A 20,592-nucleotide genomic window follows, 5' to 3' on the forward strand; every position below is an offset into this window, starting at 1 on the left:
AGAACAACCACTACAAAAAACATCCATGTATACAGGAACAACCACTACAAAAAACATCCATGTATACAGAACAACCACTACAAAAAACATCCATGTATACAGAACAACCACTGCACAAAAAACATCCATGTATACAGAACAACCACTACAAAAAACATCCATGTATACAGAACAACCACTACAAAAAACATCCGTGTATACAGAACAACCACTACAAAAAACATCCATGTATACAGAACAACCACTACAAAAAGACATCCATGTATACAGAACAACCACTACAAAAACATCCATGTATACAGAACAACCACTACAAAAACATCCATGTATACAGAACAACCACTACAAAAACATCCATGTATACAGAACAACCACTACAAAAACATCCATGTATACAGAACAACCACTACAAAAACATCCATGTATACAGAACAACCACTACAAAAACATCCATGTATACAGAACAACCACTACAAAAACATCCATGTATACAGAACAACCACTACAAAAACATCCATGTATACAGAACAACCACTACAAAAACATCCATGTATACAGAACAACCACTACAAAAACATCCATGTATACAGAACAACCACTACAAAAAACATCCATGTATACAGAACAACCACTACAAAACATCCATGTACAGTATACAGAACAACCACTACAAAAACATCCATGTATACAGAACAACCACTACAAAAACATCCATGTATACAGAACAACCACTACAAAATATGTTTCACATTGAATAAGCTGCAGTATAAAATTGCTTATTTTCCATTTCCAGATTGAGACTTTTTGACCTAAAGAGTGGATTACGTTTCAGAAACGAAGCAGGCAACTTTAATGTGCGAAAAACAACAACCCAACCCCAGAGAAAAACTAAGACTACTCCTTACTATGTCTATACTATAAAGCGGTTTAAATCCGTCTCAACAAAAGTATTCCAACGTTCCTCCCATTGATCACCAGGAAATTTGTGGAGGTTCTTGAATATGTTCCAAAAGAATTATAAAACCTCTTACTTTGACTTTTCCACATTTTTACAATACTGACCTTCAATTCTCTCCTTCCATGCTACTGTCTTAGTACCTACTTCTCATACTTTAATTCTATGAAACTTTCAGTGGTTGTAGAGTATGGTTCATATCTATACAGGCCTAGAAGTCTATCTGTTTGATAGTCCATTTTGGAACTTCGTGCAAAGCTACACGAGGGCTGTTTGCGCTAGCCATCCCTAATTTAGCAGTGTAAGACTAAAGGGAAGACAGCTAGTCATCACCACCCACCGCCAACTCTCAGGCTACTCTTTTACCAAGAATAGTGGGATTGGCCGACACATTATAACGCCCCTACAGCTGAAAGAGCGATCATGTTTGGTGTGACAGGGATTCGAACATACGACCTTCGGATTATGAGTTGAGGGCCCTAACCATCTAGCCACAATATATTGAAGACAGTTACACTAACGAGAAGGATCTGAGAAGAAGAGGTTAATTTCGAAAAATATTTATACCATATAGATTTGCATGTCAAATGTCTTGCATATACACGCGTCGTGCCATATCTTAAGTTAATGAAACGATGAGGTAGGTGGCGCGGGAATCTTCGCCAGTAATGATAAACAAAGAAGGCGCAAATTACTTTTATTTTACTCGGGATATTTGGACTTTATACAATTTTATACATCAGAACGTTTAACATTTGCAATAGCAATCTTTAACAATTTGCAACCTCTAGGCACAGATAACCCATTGTATAACTTTGTGCTTAACAATAAATGAACAAAACAAGTACATAAAAGACATACACTGATACAGCCACAAAAGCAAGCCTAGGTTTGGTAAAATGCAATTGTGGTTATACGGGCATGTTTTATGGATACAATTTGTTTTGAAGTGAACGAAGAACAAAAGTCACAGTCCTGCTTGGAATTGTTACTCTTATACTGTGAAAGGGAACAAATGAATAAAAGTCATAGATTGTTAGGTCAGGACTTTTGAAATGATGGGGAATGATTATCCTACCACACTTTTTAAATGCAGTCATTAAGCGATTTGTGAACTAAGTGTCTGGCATCATCATGCAAAGGAAAATTTGACAACTGACCTGCTAACAAAATCATTTGTTCGGAAGAAGAGACTGCTAATATCTAGCGTTTGTCAAAACTAAACCAAACCTGGATGGTTGTGAAGGGTCTTAAAGTATCACACGTACGCATGTTTAAACATCTTTTGTTTTCATTACCATGTCATTGTCAGGTTTATCAAAATGTTGTGGTTAAGGTAACCACCTATTAAAAGGCTTGGAAGGTGTTATTATCTAGGCCTGGGTATCATAACTTTATAATTTAAAATATGCTCTTTTTACTGAGGAATCCAAAAATCACCTAAGGTATTCAAAAACCATATATAACATTTGAAGGGCATAATTTCTCAACTGTAAACTTTTTATAACTTTTAGCATTAAGGTTATGTAGTAAATATGTTCCCATGCAGTGAACGAAACTGCCATACATTATATATTACAAATTATTTATTTTGAGTTGGTTTTGTTGTTTTATTTTATGCAAAGTTACATAATGAGCTATGTGCACTCTATTTACCGCTAGGAATCTAATCTTCGATTTTAACGTTGTTATTCGGGAGATGTTCATGATGACAGTTATAAAGATTCAGTAATATTATAAGTTATAATATGCTCTGTGTCAAAATAGGAGGCTCTTATATACTTGTGTATTGAGATATTTCTGCCCGGCATGGCCACCAGGTTTGGGCGTTCGGCCTGTAATATAAAGATCGATACAAATAGTAGCCCAAGAGTTGGCGGTGGGTGGTGACGACTAGCTGCCTTTCCTCCAATCTTACACTGCTAAATTATGGATGGCTAGTGCAGATAGCCTTCGTGTAGCTTTGCACGAAATTCAAAATCAAACAAATATTTTATTTATTTATGTATACGAAGTATTATAAATTTGATTATCTGTATAAGTGAAGTCTTTGTGATTCAGTATGACAGTCCTTTGGCACCTGGCGTTCGATTTCATTAAACTATACAAACATCGACGGGCCTCAACTCTACGCTTAGGTAGAACTACATTGATACTAAGGTTTATGAAGGTTTACTTTGAACTTCGCACAAAACTACACGAGGGCTATCTGCGCTAGCCGTCCCTAATTTAGCAGTGTAAGACTAGAGAGAAGGCAGCTAGTCATCACCACTCACCGCCAACTCTTTGGCTACTCTTTTACCAACGAATTGTGGATTGACCGTCGCGTTATAACGCCGTCACGGCTGAAAAGGTGGGCATGTTTGATGCGACGGGGACTCGAACCTGCTCGCCTCCCTCAGATTACGAGTCGATTGCCGTAACCACCTAGCCATGCCGGGCCCTTAGGTTTATGAAGGTGTTGAAAGAAGGCAAATATACTGAAATTTAGGTTCTTTATATAATGAATATTTTACATGTATTTTAACATTTAATAGCTTCGCTGGAGAGAAGTTTATTCTCAATTTCATAAAGTGCAAAGTTTTGTGCATTTTACTTACATATGTTTATATAATTTCTATAAATAACTTCGAAGTTAAGAGAGAAAGTAATTTTTTGTGTTAATGCATTCAAGCATTTTGTTACACATAATATAAGATTATGTGTTAGAACCTGTTGTAGTATAAAATAACAAATCGCTACACGATTATATTTCAGTTTTGAATTTTATTAGATATTTTGATTCCAAAATTTGGCTGTGCTTTATTGTCTAGACTACAAAATTAACATTTTACAAATTATTCAGCTGTTGGGACACATGAATTAAGATACATTCACTTCAGCAAAACTGAAGTTATAGTCACATTTCTAAGCCAAGACGTTTCTTGACCTATTTTCAGTACAAAATGTATCTCAGAACGGCTGGTATGGGTATTAACACTTCTGAGATACATTTTTCTTTCAAGTGGATTTCTCGTTATCAAGGATATTTTCAGTACAAGTGAATATGATACAACAGCTATCAGCTGTAACAGTAAAAGAAATTCACATTTAGAAAGATATATCTGAAAGGACAAGTTAGTAATGCTTCAAACGTCTCGTGATTTTCTTCAGAAAGTCTTTCAGGGTGTTTCAGTATGAGTGAGTAGCTACCAGTATTTGTCAGATTCTGTAGTAAAAAAATATGTGAGGTTTAAAAAATCATCTTATTCAGGACAAATTACTTGAATCAAGGGGAGGACTCATGCGGTTTCTCCTCTTCATTTAAATATGAATGGTTATATAAATATATATATCAGGAGTCATAGTAAGAAATGAACAATGCTAAAGTTTGTCAAGACACGTTAGATTCAGTGACCCACACAAGTTTGTACAGCTTAGGCAATGATCCATGACCAGCATAATAATCACGATGTCTGCCATTTGTTTGTCTGCAAAAATACTGTAAAGAATAAAAATTTGGAGACGGCTTGACCGGGTTATGAAGAAAACGTTTCTACAATATTATTTCATTCTCAGGTACAAGTAGCTCATAGAAACGCATGGTTATATATAAGGAACAAAGAGGTCACATGACCAGGGATTGCTTCACACCTTGGTACCCCAGGGTGTTGGTTTAGGGTTAGTTGGTTGTTTCGTTCAACTGAGATAGCTACATTTATCCTGCCTTTATCGATGTTTGGTTTGTTTTTAAATTACAGGTTTTTATAGATATACTATGGTGTTTTCAGAAGACTTTGTTATCTTCGGTGAATCTGGTTTCGAATTTTCTTTCGGTTTTTCTGATGTAAGTTTTTGAACAGTTACTGCTTGCTATTTTATAAATAGTATTTGTGATTCTATATAACTTTTACTTTGTAATGATTTTAGTTTATGGATAGATTTTTGAGTGAAGTTAAAGTAAACAGGAAATTTATTTTTGATGACAAGATTTCTTCAAGTGTTGATAATTTTTAGGTGAAGTCAGGGATAAATGGTAGGCTACAATGAAATGTTGTGTTGTTATTTGATGTATTAGTGACAATTTTGTTTTCGAGTTGAATTTAAGGTTTTTGTTCTGTTGGTTGCGTGGAAATTTGTTGATGTTAATGAAGAATTGCTTTATACAGTTGATTTTTTCATCTATGTAGTCAGTGTGGCAAAATCCTGTTTATAAGGCATTTTAGTATACTGATTTTTTGTTTTGATTCATGGACGGAATTTTTTGATTAATTTTGTTTTTGAACTGTGTGTTGAATTTAATACATTTATAATAAAGTTTGCTTCATGTTTGTTTGTTTTGAATTAAGCTCAAAGCTACATAATGGGCTATCTGTGCTTTGTCCACCACGAAGTGATTAGCCATAAAGGAAAAGTAAATACCGAGCATATATTTCAGAAATGCTGATTATTATATGGATGGCAAATGTATACGATGTCTTCAAATACTGTAGCAATGGGACTTCCTCAAATAGCTATAGACTTGCAGTTAACGCATATAACCTATAAAATTTACTGTAATGACTAGTTCTTGGTTATAGTTATAATAGAGATAGCGTTGCTTGAGTGATAACTATTACATTCAGACAAACCAACTTTTGAATAGTATTTTAATGAACTGTTTTCTTTATGATAGTTTTCATCTTATTTTTTGTCAGATTCCTACACATGAATTTACTGCAAGTGTTTGAATTGTGTACTTATCACAAACACCAAATACCTCTGAAAAATAAACAAATTTTAGCATATCATCAGCTATTTCTTTGGCATCTAGATATGCTGTGCCATTGTTAGTGCAGCATAAATTGTACAGCTGGTTATGCTTCTTGATCTACTATATTTATTTTACATTCCACAAAAGTCACAGAGGGTAAAAACAAAGATGTCAAACCCATCTTTTGGAATATCCTATCAGAAATTGATAATGACAGTGCCATCAGTTTTTCTCCCGGGACTTTCTTCAGGTCCAAATGTACATAAATAAATGATATTAACAAATAAAACGTCATTTGAAAGAGATGCTGTAAGTGTCGAGTCGAGCGCCCTTAACACCTGATTTGTTGTTTTATTGGAACGCTCCTGAAAAAGTTGATCTTATAATATGTATTTTATATTCCAATGTGCAGTTCAGAAGTTACAAATCATTGTGGTAAAATACTGTAAAATAGTTCAGTTAATTGCAGGTTAACCAGGCATCCGGTAATCCGTCATCTAACCTCTAATGCACATGATTACTCATTCATCTAATGACTCATGTGCAAGGTTTCACACAATTTTGTATCAGTTCTCATTTCTGTAATACTCATCTAAGATGAAAAACCGAAACAAGATTATGAAACAACTTTACATAATAGTATCTTTGCGGTAAATCGAAGGATTTAAAATGTTTCAAAATGATAATGAACCATAGAATACATTCTTGATGACGAGAAACCCCCTTGAAATAAAAATGTATCTCAGAACGGCTGGTATGGGTATTAACATTTTTACCAATAAAGCAGAGAACGACGTTTCGACCTTCTTAAGTCATCTTTAACTTAACAAAGAGAGAGTTTTCAACTAACCGTTGCCGGGCACATGTTTTAGGGACGAGTCTAGCGCCTTAACCCCCCTGGCCATGCCGGGCCGTTTAGCAATGTAAAACCAGAGGGAAGGCAGCTAGTGATCACCACCCCCTGCTAACTCTTGGGCTACTCTTTTACCAACGAATAGTGTGATTGATCGGAACGTTATAACGTCCTCACGGCTGAAAAGGCGAACATGTTTGGTGTGATGGGGATGCGAACCTACGACTTTCAGATTAGAGTCGAGTGCCTTAACCACTTGGCCTTGCCAGGACAAAATATGCTAAAAGAATAAAATGGAATGTAAAAACTACAAAACTGAGAAAAAATGTTTTCTAATTTAGATGTTCCAGTAATTACAGAGGTTTGTTTTTTATTATTTGTTTTATCATTTAAGTTTAAAATCGGAGAACAAGTAAGAGGGAATATTACTTTCATAAACAGGCCGCATCATGTAAAGAAGCAACAAACGAATATAGGTTATACTTTTATGCTAAAATGAGTTCAGATGCACGAAATCAAAGAGTAATCTAGACTAAATCATCCTATTAACCCGAGCGAAGTCGCGTACTTTCACTAGTGCATATGTGTATTTATGTATTGTCTATGTAAGGGTAGAGCGCCAGAACTTCAAGTGGAAGTATTGCGTTAAAATACCAATTGAGGCGGGATTTCATGTAAACTCATTCTTATAGATGATCATATTTGGAGCACGCTCTTTTAATATTATTATATATTAAATCGGAGATTTTAAGACATTGGTTAACACTCGAATTAAAAGACGGAATGTTTAACACTTCAAGATACCTCAGCTTTTAAATTAAATTTGACGCTACTACTGCCATCTGTTAACTTACCTATAAACTAAAATTATGAACAAAATGACCCGGAACACTACAAGAAAGTAATCGTCGCTAAGCAAAGAGAAAGAAAAACAGATGAATGACAGAATAATATCAGGAAAGTTTAGAAAATATTAGGATAACTGAAGAAGGGATAACAACTGACACGGTCAAATGAAGCTCTTGAAGATACAATGGAAAGAAGACAAACCGATATTGAAATACACGCAAACGGTTCTGTACCTCCTTCCCCCATATCTTCCTTGTGTGTTAAACGTGTACATCAGCTAGCCAGAGAAAAGCATTCCTATTTTAACTGTAGTTTTACTGAAATAATACTTAACATGTGTAAAGATAGATGTGTAGCATTCACTTATTAAGTATATTTTGTTCAGAAATATAATAACAGATCAAAAATAACTTTTATTTCATTAATATATAAAGGTAGACTATTAGAAAGTGAAATAAAAGAAAGAAGACCTGACACCATAAACTGTTATGTTTGAAACTTGCAGTCTTCTAAACCCTGCACGTTTAACCAATTGATCACATAAACAGGTTACTCAGGGTTGTATTATCAAAAAATATATATATTGTATTTATAATTAAATTCTGAAAGTTGAGTACCTTTGTCGGTCAGGGATAAGTTCACAAACTTACAACGCATTAAGCCAAGGTACGATTCCTTATGGTAGACAAAGTACAGTCAGACCATTGTGTAGCCTTGTCCCAGGTAAAAGAACCTCTAAAAATTGTTTTTCTTTTTGCACACATTCAGTGGAAATGCAAGAGAGTCATATATATAATAATACAAATTAATTACAAAATTAAACGGGTAAAAACTATGACAAGACAACTCTTTATTTATTTTATTCTCACAAGTTTCTTCGTGTATTATAAAGCTGTTTTGTATTCTTCTATAACCTTGTAGTTGTTTTAGGTATGTAAAATTTGGGTCTTCGTTTCTTGAGTGAAATACGCTGGTTTTCTTTAATAGTTCCAAATGCTGGCATTTTAGTTTTCGTTTTTGTCATCTCGTACCAGGCCTGGGATGGCCGGGTGGTTAAAGCGCTCGACTCGTAATCCGAGGGTCGCGGGTTTGATTCCCCGTCACACTAAACATGCTCGCCCTTTCAGCCGTGTGGTGGGCGTTATATTGTGACAGTCAATCCCACTATTCGTTGGTAAAAGAGTAGCCCAAGAGTTGGCGGTGGGTGCTAATGACTAGCTGCCTCGTTTCTAGTCTTACACTGATAAATTGGGGATGGCTAGCGTAGATAGCCCTCGTGTAGCTTTGCTCGAAATTCCAAACAAACAAACAGCTCATACTCAATAAAATGAAAAGCTAAGCGCAGCTGAGCTTTGGAATGATAATAATAAATGTCTCTATTATTAAGGCAATTATAAAATGTTGCTATATACGCTAGCCGTCACTAATTTAGCAAGGTAAGACTAGAGGGAAGGCAACTAGTCATACTACTTACCGCCAACTTTTGGACTAGTGTTTTACCAATGAATAGTGGAATTGACTGTCACAATATAACTCCCACCACACGGCTGAAAGGACGAGCATGTTTGTTGTGACGCGGATTCAAATCTGCGACCCTCACATTACAAGTCGAGTGCCTTAACTACCTGGCCATGCAAGGCAAAGACAATATATTTCATTAATTTATATTTTTATGTCAGCTTTTAAAACTGTAAACACTTACCAATACTTTGTTCCTAAAAGGCCCAATATAGGCTTTTTATTGGTGTTATAATAGGATCGAACATGAAAAATTAAAGTACTATTTTGTAAACATTATTATAAAGCAAATTGAAATTATGTGGTTTTTAAAGTTTTATGTACAGAACAGAACAACTTGATTTGATATAAGATATATGTTTATCAGAGTACACAGTAAGTGTTGTTTGTGTATTTGTTTGTACTTGGATGTCATTTTACGTAGGTAGACTACATGGATTTCTGGACTTCGCTCAAAACTCACTTTTTGCTCCGGTAGAAAACTTCACTGTTTCTGTTGATACATTCTTTTTCTTGAGGTTTGAATTTTCAATATATGACTTCTTTCGTTACAAAAATAAATAAATAAACAACAAAAGTAACATTTTAGTAATCAATATTTCTGGCATTAAATTATTTTTAATATTTTTTGTCACACATTTTAAAAGTAAGTTGAATGAAATTATTTGGTAATTTAATTAAAATAGCATAAAACTCGAAAACAAATATAAATGTGTTGTTTTATTATTTTTCCAATACCAATTGTAACTCAATGGTGTTTCAATTTTTGTGTTATCATTATTTTCAATTGAAACAATGTATTATCTTCAGACGAATGTAGTTTCAAAAATTGCCACTAATAGGTTTTAATGAAAATATATTCTGTGCGTCTGTTGGAGAAGTACGTTTAGTCTGAAATTTTAATTATAATAGATCAAATCTTTTTTTTGTTGTTGTTGTTCCAAATAATAGTCCTACATTGTGTCAGCGGTACGTTTCTGAATATAAAATCCTGAAATTCGGGATTCCATTCCCCGCTGTAGACAGGCAGAGCACCGACAGCCCATTGTGTGGCTCTTTGTTGAAAAAACAACATACACATAATAATTGTTACTCTAATGGCGGTTTCTCTAAACGATTTCACTCTTTGATCAGTATACAATGGTATTAAAGTATGGACTATATTACAAAACGTTTGAATTAAATTTAACGTGACAATACTCAATACTGTTAGCAGTTGTGTAGTTCTTTAACAGGATATAGAAAATATTGTTTGAAATATAACAATATTTCTCTTGAGTGATACACATAGAGACATTACACTAGTATAGCCATTAACAATATTTCTTTTGAATGATACACAGAGACATTACACTAGTATAGCCATTAACAATAGTTCTCTTGAATAATACACATAGAGACATTACACTAGTATAGCCATTAACAATATTTCTCTTGAGTGATACACATAGAGACATTACACTAGTATAGCCATTAACAATATTTCTCTTGAGTGATACACATAGAGACATTACACTAGTATAGCCATTAACAATATTTCTCTTGAGTGATACACATAGAGACATTACACTAGTATAGCCATTAACAATATTTCTCTTGAGTGATACACATAGAGACATTACACTAGTATAGCCATTAACAATATTTCTCTTGAGTGATACACATAGAGACATTACACTAGTATAGCCATTAACAATATTTCTCTTGAGTGATACACATAGAGACATTACACTAGTATAGCCATTAACAATATTTCTCTTGAGTGATACACATAGAGACATTACACTAGTATAGCCATTAACAATATTTCTCTTTAGTGATACACATAGAGACATTACACTAGTATAGCCATTTACAATATTTCTTTTGAGTGATACACATTTACAATATTTCTATTTCTTTGAGTGATACACATAGAGACATTACACTAGTATAGCCATTAACAATATTTCTCTTGAGTGATACACATAGAGACATTACACTAGTATAGCCATTAACAATATTTCTCTTGAGTGATACACATAGAGACATTACACTAGTATAGCCATTAACAATATTTCTCTTGAGTGATACACATAGAGACATTACACTAGTATAGCCATTAACAATATTTCTCTTGAGTGATACACATAGAGACATTACACTAGTATAGCCATTAACAATATTTCTCTTGAGTGATACACATAGAGACATTACACTAGTATAGCCATTAACAATATTTCTCTTGAGTGATACACATAGAGACATTACACTAGTATAGCCATTAACAATATTTCTTTTGAATGATACACATAGAGACATTACACTAGTATAGCCATTAACAATATTTCTCTTGAATGATACACATAGAGACATTACACTAGTATAGCCATTAACAATATTTCTCTTGAGTGATACACATAGAGACATTACACTAGTATAGCCATTAACAATATTTCTCTTGAGTGATACACATAGAGACATTACACTAGTATAGCCATTAACAATATTTCTTTTGAATGATACACATAGAGACATTACACTAGTATAGCCATTAACAATATTTCTCTTGAGTGATACACATAGAGACATTACACTAGTATAGCCATTAACAATATTTCTCTTGAGTGATACACATAGAGACATTACACTAGTATAGCCATTAACAATATTTCTCTTGAGTGATACACATAGAGACATTACACTAGTATAGCCATTAACAATATTTCTCTTGAGTGATACACATAGAGACATTACACTAGTATAGCCATTAACAATATTTCTCTTGAGTGATACACATAGAGACATTACACTAGTATAGCCATTAACAATATTTCTCTTGAGTGATACACATAGAGACATTACACTAGTATAGCCATTAACAATATTTCTCTTGAGTGATACACATAGAGACATTACACTAGTATAGCCATTAACAATATTTCTCTTGAGTGATACACATAGAGACATTACACTAGTATAGCCATTAACAATATTTCTCTTGAGTGATACACATAGAGACATTACACTAGTATAGCCATTAACAATATTTCTCTTGAGTGATACACATAGAGACATTACACTAGTATAGCCATTAACAATATTTCTCTTGAGTATAGCATTACATTAACAATATTTCTCTTGAGTGATACACATAGAGACATTACACTAGTATAGCCATTAACAATATTTCTCTTGAGTGATACATTACATAGAGACATTACACTAGATAGCATTAACAATAGTATTTAACAATCTTGAGAGTGATACACATAGAGACATTACACTAGTATAGCCATTAACAATATTTCTCTTGAGTGATACACATAGAGACATTACACTAGTATAGCCATTAACAATATTTCTCTTGAGTGATACACATAGAGACATTACACTAGTATAGCCATTAACAATATTTCTCTTGAGTGATACACATAGAGACATTACACTAGTATAGCCATTAACAATATTTCTCTTGAGTGATACACATAGAGACATTACACTAGTATAGCCATTAACAATATTTCTCTTGAGTGATACACATAGAGACATTACACTAGTATAGCCATTAACAATATTTCTCTTGAGTGATACACATAGAGACATTACACTAGTATAGCCATTAACAATATTTCTCTTGAATGATACACATAGAGACATTACACTAGTATAGCCATTAACAATATTTCTCTTGAGTGATACACATAGAGACATTACACTAGTATAGCCATTAACAATATTTCTCTTGAGTGATACACATAGAGACATTACACTAGTATAGCCATTAACAATATTTCTCTTGAGTGATACACATAGAGACATTACACTAGTATAGCCATTAACAATATTTCTCTTGAGTGATACACATAGAGACATTACACTAGTATAGCCATTAACAATATTTCTCTTGAGTGATACACATAGAGACATTACACTAGTATAGCCATTAACAATATTTCTCTTGAATAATACACATAGAGACATTACACTAGTATAGCCATTAACAATATTTCTCTTGAATAATACACATAGAGACATTACACTAGTATAGCCATTAACAATATTTCTCTTGAGTGATACACATAGAGACATTACACTAGTATAGCCATTAACAATATTTCTCTTGAATGATACACATAGAGACATTACACTAGTATAGCCATTAACAATATTTCTCTTGAGTGATACACACTAGTATAGCCATAGAGACAATATTTCTCTTGATTACACATAGAGACATTACACTAGTATAGCCATTAACAATATTTCTCTTGAGTGATACACATAGAGACATTACACTAGTATAGCCATTAACAATATTTCTCTTGAGTGATACACATAGAGACATTACACTAGTATAGCCATTAACAATATTTCTCTTGAGTGATACACATAGAGACATTACACTAGTATAGCCATTAACAATATTTCTCTTGAGTGATACACATAGAGACATTACACTAGTATAGCCATTAACAATATTTCTCTTGAGTGATACACATAGAGACATTACACTAGTATAGCCATTAACAATATTTCTCTTGAGTGATACACATAGAGACATTACACTAGTATAGCCATTAACAATATTTCTCTTGAGTGATACACATAGAGACATTACACTAGTATAGCCATTAACAATATTTCTCTTGAGTGATACACATAGAGACATTACACTAGTATAGCCATTAACAATATTTCTCTTGAGTGATACACATAGAGACATTACACTAGTATAGCCATTAACAATATTTCTCTTGAGTGATACACATAGAGACATTACACTAGTATAGCCATTAACAATATTTCTCTTGAGTGATACACATAGAGACATTACACTAGTATAGCCATTAACAATATTTCTCTTGAGTGATACACATAGAGACATTACACTAGTATAGCCATTAACAATATTTCTCTTGAGTGATACACATAGAGACATTACACTAGTATAGCCATTAACAATATTTCTCTTGAGTGATACACATAGAGACATTACACTAGTATAGCCATTAACAATATTTCTCTTGAGTGATACACATAGAGACATTACACTAGTATAGCCATTAACAATATTTCTCTTGAGTGATACACATAGAGACATTACACTAGTATAGCCATTAACAATATTTCTCTTGAGTGATACACATAGAGACATTACACTAGTATAGCCATTAACAATATTTCTCTTGAGTGATACACATAGAGACATTACACTAGTATAGCCATTAACAATATTTCTCTTGAGTGATACACATAGAGACATTACACTAGTATAGCCATTAACAATATTTCTCTTGAGTGATACACACTAGAGACATATACACTAGTATAGCCATTAACAATATTTCTCTTGAGTGATACACATAGAGACATTACACTAGTATAGCCATTAACAATATTTCTCTTGCACATAGAGACATTACACTAGTATAGCCATTAACAATATTTCTCTTGAGTGATACACATAGAGACATTACACTAGTATAGCCATTAACAATATTTCTCTTGAGTGATACACATAGAGACATTACACTAGTATAGCCATTAACAATATTTCTCTTGAGTGATACACATAGAGACATTACACTAGTATAGCCATTAACAATATTTCTCTTGAATGATACACATAGAGACATTACACTAGTATAGCCATTAACAATATTTCTCTTGAGTGATACACATAGATTACACTAGTATAGCCATTAACAATATTTCTCTTGAGTGAGACATTACACTAGTATAGCCATTAACAATATTTCTCTTGAGTGATACACATAGAGACATTACACTAGTATAGCCATTAACAATATTTCTCTTGAGTGATACACATAGAGACATTACACTAGTATAGCCATTAACAATATTTCTCTTGAATGATACACATAGAGACATTACACTAGTATAGCCATTAACAATATTTCTCTTGAATGATACACATAGAGACATTACACTAGTATAGCCATTAACAATATTTCTCTTGAATGATACACATAGAGACATTACACTAGTATAGCCATTAACAATATTTCTCTTGAGTGATACACATAGAGACATTACACTAGTATAGCCATTAACAATATTTCTCTTGAATGATACACATAGAGACATTACACTAGTATAGCCATTAACAATATTTCTCTTGAGTGATACACATAGAGACATTACACTAGTATAGCCATTAACAATATTTCTCTTGAATGATACACATAGAGACATTACACTAGTATAGCCATTAACAATATTTCTTTGAATGTAGAGACATTACACTAGTATAGCCATTAACAATATTTCTCTTGAATGATACACATAGAGACATTACACTAGTATAGCCATTAACAATATTTCTCTTGAGTGATACACATAGAGACATTACACTAGTATAGCCATTAACAATATTTCTTTTCTTTTGAATGATACACATAGAGACATTACACTAGTATAGCCATTAACAATATTTCTTTTGAATGATACACATAGAGACATTACACTAGTATAGCCATTAACAATATTTCTCTTGAATGATACACATAGAGACATTACACTAGTATAGCCATTAACAATATTTCTCTTGAATAATACACATAGAGACATTACACTAGTATAGCCATTAACAATATTTCTCTTGAATGATACACATAGAGACATTACACTAGTATAGCCATTAACAATATTTCTCTTGAGTGATACACATAGAGACATTACACTAGTATAGCCATTAACAATATTTCTCTTGAGTGATACACATAGAGACATTACACTAGTATAGCCATTAACAATATTTCTCTTGAATGATACACATAGAGACATTACACTAGTATAGCCATTAACAATATTTCTCTTGAATGATACACATAGAGACATTACACTAGTATAGCCATTAACAATATTTCTCTTGAGTGATACACATAGAGACATTACACTAGTATAGCCATTAACAATATTTCTCTTGAATGATACACATAGAGACATTACACTAGTATAGCCATTAACAATATTTCTCTTGAATGATACACATAGAGACATTACACTAGTATAGCCATTAACAATATTTCTCTTGAGTGATACACATAGAGACATTACACTAGTATAGCCATTAACAATATTTCTCTTGAATGATACACATAGAGACATTACACTAGTATAGCCATTAACAATATTTCTCTTGAATAATACACATAGAGACATTACACTAGTATAGCCATTAACAATATTTCTCTTGAATAATACACATAGAGACATTACACTAGTATAGCCATTAACAATATTTCTCTTGAATAATACACATAGAGACATTACACTAGTATAGCCATTAACAATATTTCTCTTGAATGATACACATAGAGACATTACACTAGTATAGCCATTAACAATATTTCTCTTGAGTGATACACATAGAGACATTACACTAGTATAGCCATTAACAATATTTCTCTTGAATGATACACATAGAGACATTACACTAGTATAGCCATTAACAATATTTCTTTTGAATGATACACATAGAGACATTACACTAGTATAGCCATTAACAATATTTCTCTTGAATGATACACATAGAGACATTACACTAGTATAGCCATTAACAATATTTCTCTTGAGTGATACACATAGAGACATTACACTAGTATAGCCATTAACAATATTTCTCTTGAGTGATACACATAGAGACATTACACTAGTATAGCCATTAACAATATTTCTCTTGAGTGATACACATAGAGACATTACACTAGTATAGCCATTAACAATATTTCTCTTGAGTGATACACATAGAGACATTACACTAGTATAGCCATTAACAATATTTCTCTTTGAGTGATACACATAGAGACATTACACTAGTATAGCCATTAACAATATTTCTCTTGAGTGATACACATAGAGACATTACACTAGTATAGCCATTAACAATATTTCTCTTGAGTGATACACATAGAGACATTACACTAGTATAGCCATTAACAATATTTCTCTTGAGTGATACACATAGAGACATTACACTAGTATAGCCATTAACAATATTTCTCTTGATACACATAGTGATACACATAGAGACATTACACTAGTATAGCCATTAACAATATTTCTCTTTGAGTGATACACATAGAGACATTACACTAGTATAGCCATTAACAATATTTCTCTTGAGTGATACACATAGAGACATTACACTAGTATAGCCATTAACAATATTTCTCTTGAGTGATACACATAGAGACATTACACTAGTATAGCCATTAACAATATTTCTCTTGAGTGATACACATAGAGACATTACACTAGTATAGCCATTAACAATATTTCTCTTGAGTGATACACATAGAGACATTACACTAGTATAGCCATTAACAATATTTCTCTTGAGTGATACACATAGAGACATTACACTAGTATAGCCATTAACAATATTTCTCTTGAATGATACACATAGAGACATTACACTAGTATAGCCATTAACAATATTTCTCTTGAGTGATGATACACACATATTTCTCTTGAGTGAGAGACATTACACTAGTATAGCCATTAACAATATTTCTTTTGAATGATACACATAGAGACATTACACTAGTATAGCCATTAACAATATTTCTCTTGAGTGATACACATAGAGACATTACACTAGTATAGCCATTAACAATATTTCTCTTGAGTGATACACATAGAGACATTACACTAGTATAGCCATTAACAATATTTCTCTTGAGTGATACACATAGAGACATTACACTAGTATAGCCATTAACAATATTTCTCTTGAGTGATACACATAGAGACATTACACTAGTATAGCCATTAACAATATTTCTCTTGAGTGATACACATAGAGACATTACACTAGTATAGCCATTAACAATATTTCTCTTGAGTGATACACATAGAGACATTACACTAGTATAGCCATTAACAATATTTCTTTTGAATGATACACATAGAGACATTACACTAGTATAGCCATTAACAATATTTCTCTTGAGTGATACACATAGAGACATTACACTAGTATAGCCATTAACAATATTTCTCTTGAGTGATACACATAGAGACATTACACTAGTATAGCCATTAACAATATTTCTTTTGAATGATACACATAGAGACATTACACTAGTATAGCCATTAACAATATTTCTCTTGAGTGATACACATAGAGACATTACACTAGTATAGCCATTAACAATATTTCTCTTGAATGATACACATAGAGACATTACACTAGTATAGCCATTAACAATATTTCTCTTGAGATGATACACATAGAGACATTACACTAGTATAGCCATTAACAATATTTCTCTTGAATGATACACATAGAGACATTACACTAGTATAGCCATTAACAATATTTCTTTTGAATGATACACATAGAGACATTACACTAGTATAGCCATTAACAATATTTCTCTTGAATAATACACATAGAGACATTACACTAGTATAGCCATTAACAATATTTCTCTTGAATGATACACATAGAGACATTACACTAGTATAGCCATTAACAATATTTCTTTTGAATGATACACATAGAGACATTACACTAGTATAGCCATTAACAATATTTCTCTTGAATAATACACATAGAGACATTACACTAGTATAGCCATTAACAATATTTCTCTTGAATAATACACATAGAGACATTACACTAGTATAGCCATTAACAATATTTCTCTTGAATAATACACATAGAGACATTACACTAGTATAGCCATTAACAATATTTCTCTTGAATAATACACATAGAGACATTACACTAGTATAGCCATTAACAATATTTCTCTTGAATGATACACATAGAGACATTACACTAGTATAGCCATTAACAATATTTCTCTTGAATGATACACATAGAGACATTACACTAGTATAGCCATTAACAATATTTCTTAACAATGAATGATACACATAGAGACATTACACTAGTATAGCCATTAACAATATTTCTCTTGAGTGATACACATAGAGACATTACACTAGTATAGCCATTAACAATATTTCTCTTGAATGATACACATAGAGACATTACACTAGTATAGCCATTAACAATATTTCTCTTGAATGATACACATAGAGACATTACACTAGTATAGCCATTAACAATATTTCTCTTGAATGATACACATAGAGACATTACACTAGTATAGCCATTAACAATATTTCTCTTGAGTGATACACATAGAGACATTACACTAGTATAGCCATTAACAATATTTCTCTTGAGTGATACACATAGAGACATTACACTAGTATAGCCATTAACAATATTTCTCTTGAATGATACACATAGAGACATTACACTAGTATAGCCATTAACAATATTTCTCTTGAATGATACACATAGAGACATTACACTAGTATAGCCATTAACAATATTTCTCTTGAGTGATACACATAGAGACATTACACTAGTATAGCCATTAACAATATTTCTCTTGAATGATACACATAGAGACATTACACTAGTATAGCCATTAACAATATTTCTCTTGAATGATACACATAGAGACATTACACTAGTATAGCCATTAACAATATTTCTCTTGAATGATACACATAGAGACATTACACTAGTATTAGCCATTAACAATATTTCTTTTGAATGATACACATAGAGACATTACACTAGTATAGCCATTAACAATATTTCTTTTGAATGATACACATAGAGACATTACACTAGTATAGCCATTAACAATATTTCTCTTGAGTGATACACATAGAGACATTACACTAGTATAGCCATTAACAATATTTCTCTTGAATGATACACATAGAGACATTACACTAGTATAGCCATTAACAATATTTCTTCTTGAGTGATACACATAGAGACATTACACTAGTATAGCCATTAACAATATTTCTCTTGAGTGATACACATAGAGACATTACACTAGTATAGCCATTAACAATATTTCTCTTGAATGATACACATAGAGACATTACACTAGTATAGCCATTAACAATATTTCTTTTGAATGATACACATAGAGACATTACACTAGTATAGCCATTAACAATATTTCTTTGAATGATACACATAGAGACATTACACTAGTATAGCCATTAACAATATTTCTTTTGAATGATACACATAGAGACATTACACTAGTATAGCCATTAACAATATTTCTTTTGAATGATACACATAGAGACATTACACTAGTATAGCCATTAACAATATTTCTTTTGAATGATACACATAGAGACATTACACTAGTATAGCCATTAACAATATTTCTCTTGAGTGATACACATAGAGACATTACACTAGTATAGCCATTAACAATATTTCTCTTGAGTGATACACATAGAGACATTACACTAGTATAGCCATTAACAATATTTCTTTTGAATGATACACATAGAGACATTACACTAGTATAGCCATTAACAATATTTCTTTTGAATGATACACATAGAGACATTACACTAGTATAGCCGTTGATAAACTTTGGGATCGTATTTAATAAAAAATGAAAGAATCACAGTCTGGAGAATGAAGTCAATATTCGTGTAGCTACCTATTTACATTCACACTACACACATGTGACTACTTACTTTCAATCACACTTCACAGTTATCTACCTAAATTCACACTACACACATGTGACTACTTAGCTACAATCACACGTCACAGTTATCTACCTACATTTACACTACACACATGTGACTACTTACCTACAATCACACTTGACA

The 20,592-nt window shown here is 32.5% G+C and overlaps 1 protein-coding gene across 1 annotated transcript in view; it reads left to right on the plus strand.

Annotated features, from left to right (window-relative positions):
• LOC143248917 (nose resistant to fluoxetine protein 6-like) overlaps positions 1 to 20,592 on the plus strand; it is a 72,931-nt gene that overhangs the window by 32,094 nt on the left and 20,245 nt on the right. The window contains exon 7 of the mRNA XM_076497908.1: positions 9,332 to 9,425. Within this exon, the coding sequence (XP_076354023.1) occupies positions 9,332 to 9,425 (94 nt within the window). The remainder of the gene's footprint in view (positions 1 to 9,331; positions 9,426 to 20,592) is intronic.

This window comes from Tachypleus tridentatus, chromosome 4 (assembly GCF_004210375.1).
Source record: "Tachypleus tridentatus isolate NWPU-2018 chromosome 4, ASM421037v1, whole genome shotgun sequence".
Taxonomy (NCBI): Eukaryota; Metazoa; Arthropoda; class Merostomata; order Xiphosura; family Limulidae; genus Tachypleus; species Tachypleus tridentatus.